At 54.8% G+C, this 7,174-nt stretch overlaps 1 protein-coding gene across 2 annotated transcripts; it reads left to right on the top strand.

The window, feature by feature from the left end:
* Positions 1 to 292: 292 nt before the first annotated feature.
* HNRNPAB (heterogeneous nuclear ribonucleoprotein A/B) lies at positions 293 to 7,103 on the top strand. 2 transcript variants are annotated; one of them, XM_068536476.1, is made up of 8 exons: positions 293 to 976; positions 1,060 to 1,296; positions 2,037 to 2,205; positions 2,930 to 3,088; positions 3,263 to 3,394; positions 5,284 to 5,404; positions 6,070 to 6,210; positions 6,494 to 7,103. In XM_068536476.1, the coding sequence occupies exons 2-8, from the start codon at positions 1,082 to 1,084 to the stop codon at positions 6,562 to 6,564; spliced, it is 1,008 nt and encodes a 335-aa protein (XP_068392577.1). In that variant the 5' UTR covers positions 293 to 976; positions 1,060 to 1,081; the 3' UTR covers positions 6,565 to 7,103. The 2 variants fall into 2 exon arrangements, with proteins under 2 accessions (XP_068392577.1, XP_068392578.1); XM_068536477.1 differs by lacking the exon at positions 6,070 to 6,210 and having other exon boundaries at positions 643 to 976.
* Positions 7,104 to 7,174: the final 71 nt, after the last annotated feature.

Below are 7,174 nucleotides of genomic sequence, written 5' to 3' on the forward strand. Positions count from 1 at the left end.
TGAATTAAATGAAAGAGTTTAAGTAATCAAAAGTAAAAATTTGATGCCAGTCGTCAACGTGGTGCCAGGCGACCTAAGATTGGGGAACACCGTGGTCCCACCGTTTCTCCCGCCACATCCCGGCGGAGCACCACTGGCAACAGTCACTCGACGAACTCCGCCCCCTCCTCGCTTCTCGCCTCCGGGGGAGGCGGCAGAAGGGGCGGGAGCGCGTGGCTTTGACGGCACCAAGGTCAAGGGGGAGGGCGGGATGCGTCCCAATTTCTCCGAGCCAAGCCGAGGGCCTTGGCGGGCACTACGCGCCCAATCTCGGAAGGCCGGGTTCTGCACTTCCAGTTGGGGCGACTTCGGTTTCCGAGGCTTCCTCGAGTCCAGTTTCCTCTTTTGGGAAACGGAGGGGCCAAGGCTGCCAATGCTGGATTAGGGCGCACCGGGGCGAGGGACTACGGCCTCAGAGGGCGAAGGGTCAGTATTGCGCCTCTCCGTCCCTGGGCTCGGGCCACCAGCCGCCAGGGACACTACCGTCGGACCACCGGACCCGGCGACCCTCCGCAAGGCCCCGGCTCGCGCGAATTCTAAGATAAGGACAAAGCCCGCCTGGATCTACCGTGCGCGCGCCGCCGCGGCCAATGGGAAGCCGGCGCGGGGTTGAGTGACGGGCCGGCGAAGCCAATGAGCATGCGCTTTGTTGCGAGGTGGCCTCGGCTCCGGCATTATAAAGAGCGCCACGAGTCGGCATTGTCAGGCGGCAGTACTGCGCGGGCCCAGTAGAGCTTCTGTGTTGGTGGCTTTCGTGCGGCGGCGGCAGCGGCAGCGGCAGCGGCAGCGCAGGCCGAGGGAGGAGGGCGCGAGGTCGCGGCGGCTCCGTCGATAGACGGGGGAGAGGCCCGGCAGCGCAAGCGTGAGCGCGGCTGAGCCCGCGGTGCCTTCCCGGCGGGTGGGGACGAGCGGGCCCCGCGGCGTCATCGGCGGCGAGGTGAGCGGCCGGGCCCGCGGGTGGCGGGCGGGAGCCCGGGCGGGAGCGGCGCCGGCCTGATGCGTCGCGGCCGCTCGTTGCAGGAGCCGCGCGCCACGGCCTAGCATGTCGGAAGCGGGTGAGGAGCAGCCCATGGAGACGACGGGCGCCACCGAGAACGGACACGAGGCCGCCCCCGAAGGCGAGTCGCCGGCCGGGACTGGTGCTGGCACCGGGGTCGCGTCTGGCACCGGAGGCGGGAGCGTGGCGCCCCAGGCCGGCAACCAGAACGGCGCCGAGGGTGACCAGATAAACGCCAGCAAGAACGAGGAGGACGCGGGGTAGGTGCGGCCGCGGGCCGACGGGGGGCGCCGCCTTTGTTCCGGGGCCGCCTTTTGTTGGCGCCACGCGGCGGGGGGAGGGGCGGGCGGCCGGGGCCTGCTCGCGGCCCGCAGACCAGCAACTCCGCGCCGCCGGCTTTCCGTGCGCGCCAGAGTTTGCAGGAGTTTGTTGGGTCGACTTTGGCGCCGCCCCGGGGCCGCTGGCTGGCGGCCCGGAAGGGGAGTGCGCTCGGACCCGGGGCCCGGCGGGTCGCGGACTGCCTGGGCTGCGTGGGCGGAGTTGGCGCGCGCCAGGGCCTTCCTCCTCCGCCTCCTTTCCAGGGCGGAGTCACGGTCTGAACTCCGACTCGGTCCCGGAAGCCTTGAGTTCCTTGAGAGCGAGTGCTCGGAGGTGGCAGGGACCGTAGCGTTTTGATACACGGTTGTTAGACAAATTAGATTCCTTCCAGTTGAGAGTGCTCAGGACCTAGCTGTCCGGCTAGGCTGTGCTTCGTTTCCCCCATCTCCTTGGGGGTACGGATCACCTGAGGCTTTGTTAGGGTCAAGACTGGGTTTGGAAGGTTAGCGGAGATTTGTTAACATCTTCCAGAGGTAGAACCCTTATGGGCCCTAAGGGTAAATCTTTGTTCCGAATGGTGGCTTTATTTACAGTCTTTTCAGTGAAAGCTTTGCTAGGGCCAGTCCTTCCGAAATGACAGCTTTCTAAGGCTTGTTTCCCTGTTCTCACCCCACCTTTTCAGAAAAATGTTCGTTGGTGGCCTGAGCTGGGATACCAGCAAAAAGGACCTAAAGGATTATTTTACCAAATTTGGAGAGGTCGTTGACTGTACAATTAAAATGGATCCCAACACTGGCCGGTCAAGAGGGTTTGGGTTTATCCTCTTCAAAGATGCAGCCAGCGTGGAGAAGGTAAGCTGGGTACTTTATAATCAGAAGTCTCTGTATTCTATGAGGATACTATTCTTTAGACCATGATTGGCTTATGTGTTTTGCACATGGTTGGGTGCTTTGGGAAGAGCAGAGAGGTTGGGAACTTATGCTCTCCTATTTGAAGGGATTAAAAGTAGAGATTAAATGGAGGAGTGAGTGGGCTGGAGTGGTCCAGGAAGATTATAGTTGACCGTTTATTATCTTGTGCGTGTTCTGGACCCTGCTGAAGCAGACATTTCATTGAGAGGACTAGAAGAGAGTCCATGGTTGCTGGGAGATAAGCATTATTTTACTCTCATTTTGTAGAAAACAAACCTAAGGCTCAGAAGGTTAAGTAGAAGAGATCACATAGCTAGTAAGGGGTGGAGTGTGAGGATTGCAGCCCTCACAGCCTAGCTCTAGCCTGTGCTTTTAATTATTCTTTACTTCTGGAGGAGATAGGCCTTAAATTGGGGCTGCCTGGGCAGGAAGAGGGGTGCACGGCATGGGCAAGGACTGGTGGGGGGTTGAGGATAGATTTATAGGTGTTTAGGTAAACCAAGTGAAGTTTGGAGATAGGGTTGGGAAGTCAGATTGGGGGTAGAGTTTGAAGGGGGTGAAGCACATTTTGTGTGCCTGTGTTGGAGTCTTGTGGCTCAAAGAGAAGGTCCTTGTTCAGGGTCATGCTGCTGAGTTAGAACCCAGCTCCCTTCTGTTGGAACAGGTTCTAGACCAGAAGGAGCACAGGCTGGATGGCCGTGTCATTGACCCCAAAAAAGCCATGGCCATGAAGAAAGACCCAGTAAAGAAAATTTTTGTGGGGGGTCTGAATCCTGAAGCCACTGAGGAGAAGATCAGGGAGTACTTCGGCGAGTTTGGGGAGGTGAGTGTGTGGCTCCCGGAGTGGTCTGCCAGCTGCACCGAGGTTGCCTTCTTCCTGGTCCTTGGCACCCTGGCTGGCTGGATCTCTTTTTCACTCTGGTGTTCGTGGACTTTTTCTCCTGTGAGTTCCTTATAGGCCCTGCGATAGGGTCCTGAGCTTTGCTTATGTTTGCAGATTGAAGCCATTGAGCTTCCAATGGATCCAAAGTCGAACAAAAGACGAGGCTTTGTTTTCATCACCTTTAAAGAAGAGGAACCTGTGAAGAAAGTTCTGGAGAAGAAGTTCCACACCATCAGTGGAAGTAAGGTAAGGTGTCCCCAGCTGTGTGTGCTTGGCATTCTGCTGCTGGAGAGCTGGCCTTTGCAGGCGTGGATTAGGCATTGGGTTACCTCCAAGAGTTCTCCAGGGTAGACCTTACTGTTTTCTGCACTGTCTGCTGTCCTGATAGGGGAGGGGCAGGTTATCCTGTCCTTCACGGAGCTCCTAGGCTGGTAGGACAGGATATGAGGGAGGCAGGAGAATGCTGGAGGCTTATACGGGGTAGGGAGTGTGCTGAGTAGCCTCTTCAGTTCCTGACTTAAAGGTAGAGGTCATGGTATTCGGGATCTAGAGTGCAAAGTGTGTAAGTCCTACAGTTACGGTCTCAGAAGATTCTAAAATTGCCATTTACTGATTTCTGTGGCGAAGTCTTACCTGCTTTGGACATTGCTGCAGAGCTTTTCTCTTATCTTTATCTCCTGCCACAACCAAATCTGTTTTAGCTCCATCCCCTTCGGTTAATGGTTAAATTAAGCCCCACCCCAAAGATCCTTTCCAAAGAGCTCCCAGGGTCCTGGCCAGCTTAAATCTAGAGCCAGTTTTGACTTCAAATAAGCAAGAGTCCTGTGCAGTGAGGGGCAACTCTTCCCTCTGAACTCTGGACAGGAGAGAGGGTAGGTAGTTCATGCTTCAAGTGTTCTCCAGTGGCCGAGGCAGTTGGGAGCTGAGGGTGTGGCCCACTGGCAAGGTGTGGCAGGCTCTGCCTGAGCAGGAGTGGCAGCCAGATAAGGTGGGACACAGGGTGGGGCTCCTGGAAGCCTCAATCGTGGCTGGGAATTTGGAAAGATTGGATGTGGGATTGGGCCCCTAAATTTTATGTAAAATGAGATGGGACCTTAGGGGCTGTTGGGTGAGACCTCATCCATTAATGGTTACCCCAGTGGACAGTGACATGGAAAGAGGCCTTTTTCTCTGCCATGATGTAAAATGGGCATGAAGAGCCTATTAGGGCACCATTAGTCAAACTGCTAGTGGTTGGTCTTGAAATAAGTGTATTTTAGCTGGTTGTATTCAGCATTTTTAACTTAGTAGGATAGAAAACATGAGATTGCATCACTTGGTAATTTGTCAATTTTTTGAGTATGCTTGTATGGGGACATCTTGTGTAAAATGGTTTCTTATTTGGTCTTAATGGAGAGGGTTATGTGTCAGTGGATTTTCTTTTAAAAATATACTTAAAGCAGGAGCAGTTGAAGGTCCATGACCCTACTCCCACCCACAGTAGGCAGAGTTTTGAGCAAAAAGGAAATTGACTCTTTGGGCCCTAAGAGGACACAGATATCTGGCCCATCCCAACAGCACACCAGTGGTTGGAGGAGAAAGGGGGAGCAGTATGGCCTTAGGGAAGGCTGCCCTGAGCCTCAGTGGCTTTCTTTATAAGATGGAGGTCAGGGTTGCCACCTCAATAGTGTATTTGAGTGGAATGCTTTATTTATTCTGGGGGGAAAAAAGAACCTTTTTTCTCTAAGATCCCTTACCTGGGAAGCCTTCTCTGACTCCCTTGCCCAAGGTGGCACGAGACTGACACCTGGTGTGGTGTCTTGCTACACTGGACTGGCATTGGTCCAGCTGTCCCTCTTCTCCCACTTGTTAGGGCACCCAAGGGTGACCCATCAGTAGACCTACGGATACATTCATTGTTTCAAGCACTCTGGGGAAAGCCTTGAGCCAAAAAGCCCATTGTGTGAGTTTTGGGCTGTCTAGGTTTTAGTTGTGGTTCTGAGAGCTAGTCCAAATGTGGTTTCCCACCCCAGCATGTGCTCTTGAGCAGATAGAGAAGATCTGCCTCCTGAACGTTTGTCAGCGAAGGCCTTTGTGCACACTCCCTGCCCAGGGCTTGTCCCACTGGCATGACCCACTGTTCTCTTGGCTTTCAGTGTGAAATCAAGGTGGCTCAGCCCAAAGAGGTTTATCAACAGCAGCAGTATGGCTCTGGGGGCCGTGGGAACCGCAACCGAGGGAACCGTGGCAGCGGTGGTGGTGGCGGAAGTGGAGGAGGTGAGTGGAACCCAGATGAGGATGGGTCTTGTTTCCCTGCCTGCATGGAGCTTCTCTGCCTGTTTTGGGGGCTCTCTTGGCCCCTGGTGCTTGGTGCAGCAGGGTGGGCAGGATCAGGAATGGTGTTCCTGGGTTGAGGCTATGCTGCTGCTGCTTGGCGTGGAAGAGCCCATCTTTCTCATGTGCTCTGGGGCCCCAGGGCAGAGGGGGCATCTGCATCAAGACGGGTGTGCTTGGCTCTGTGGCTGTCCTGAGTCTTGGTACACCCGTGGGTGGGCGGGCTGAAGGGTAGGGCAAGGCTGTGCCAGGCGCTTAACCTCCTTCCATCCCAGGCCCCTCTGACTCCAAAGCCTGAACTCCATCCTTTTTAAGGCCAAGCTGCCAGGGAGGGTGGGGGTGATCAGAGGGTGATTTGAATGAGAGTGAGCTGCCTCGGTTGCCCCAGTGAAGTTAGTTTTCCATCCTGGCCTGGCCTTCTTATCCCCAGCTTGGGTCTCAGGTACAGGGCTGGGCCCAGGGCCCTCCCTCTACACCAGGACAGCAGCCCCTTGGCTTTTCTGAGTTGCCATAGTAACCTTGCCACCCAAAGGGCAGGATTTCCTCCATCCTAGCTCCTGCGTGTGCTAAATGGTCCATGGGCCCCTGTGCCCTGCTCCCCCCCACAGGTCAGAGTCAGAGTTGGAATCAGGGCTACGGCAGCTACTGGAACCAGGGCTACGGCTACCAGCAGGGCTACGGGCCCGGCTATGGCGGCTACGACTACTCGCCTTATGGTTATTACGGCTACGGCCCCGGCTACGACTACAGTAAGTAGGAGAGAGGGAGGCCCCCATCCACTCACCCACCCTGGGAGGCAGGACAGACAGTGCAGGGGCCACTGGCAGCAGGGGCTTTGGAGTCGGACAGGCTGGGCTTTGTGGCCTGGCTTGCTCACTGGAGCTACCCGATTTTGAGCTTTTGGGGCTCAGGAAGGTGGGGAAGATGTCCTATCAGAGTTGTCGGCTCTGGTGAGGATGCATATCAAGCGCCTGGCACAGGGGTAAATGCTCAGTAAGTTGTAGCTGCTCTCATTGTTGTTCTTGTCCCTAGGTCAGGGTAGTACAAATTACGGGAAGAGCCAGCGACGTGGTGGCCATCAGAATAACTACAAGCCATACTGAGGCTTTGGCAGGAGCGTCCGACTGACCGCACACGCTTTGTTTGGAGATCGAGCGAACACAATTATGTACCAAATTTAACTTGGCAAACTTTCTATGGGCTGTCCCATGTGCGTCTTATTTAAAATTTCCCCCCTGGAAATCACTCTCCTGTTTAATATATCCAGAGCTCTAGTTGTTTTAGGCAGCGTGTGGTGTCTCAAGAGGCCAGAGCGGCATTATGGGCTCATTTTTATTACCAGGTTACCCAGAGCCAGATTGGAGGGTCTGCTTCCTGCGGCCGCTCTGCAGCCTGGACCTGTGGACCCTGGTTGTAAAGAGTAAATTGTATCTTAGGAAAACAGTGTCACCTTTTTTCACCTTTAATTTTATATTATTTGTGTCATACATTTCCTATAATGGAAGTGTTAATTTTACTGTACTTTTTGGTACCTTTCGGGAATCTAATGTATTGTAAGGTATTTTACACGTGTCCTGATTTTGCCACGACCTGGATATTGAAGCTATCCAAGCTTTTGAAATAAAAATTTAAAAACCCCCAAGCCTGGGTGAGTGTGGGATATACTGTGAAGGGGGGCAGGTGCTCAGAGCTCCAGTATCCTCCAAGACCACC

This window comes from Eschrichtius robustus, chromosome 2 (genome assembly GCF_028021215.1).
Source record: "Eschrichtius robustus isolate mEscRob2 chromosome 2, mEscRob2.pri, whole genome shotgun sequence".
Taxonomy (NCBI): Eukaryota; Metazoa; Chordata; class Mammalia; order Artiodactyla; family Eschrichtiidae; genus Eschrichtius; species Eschrichtius robustus.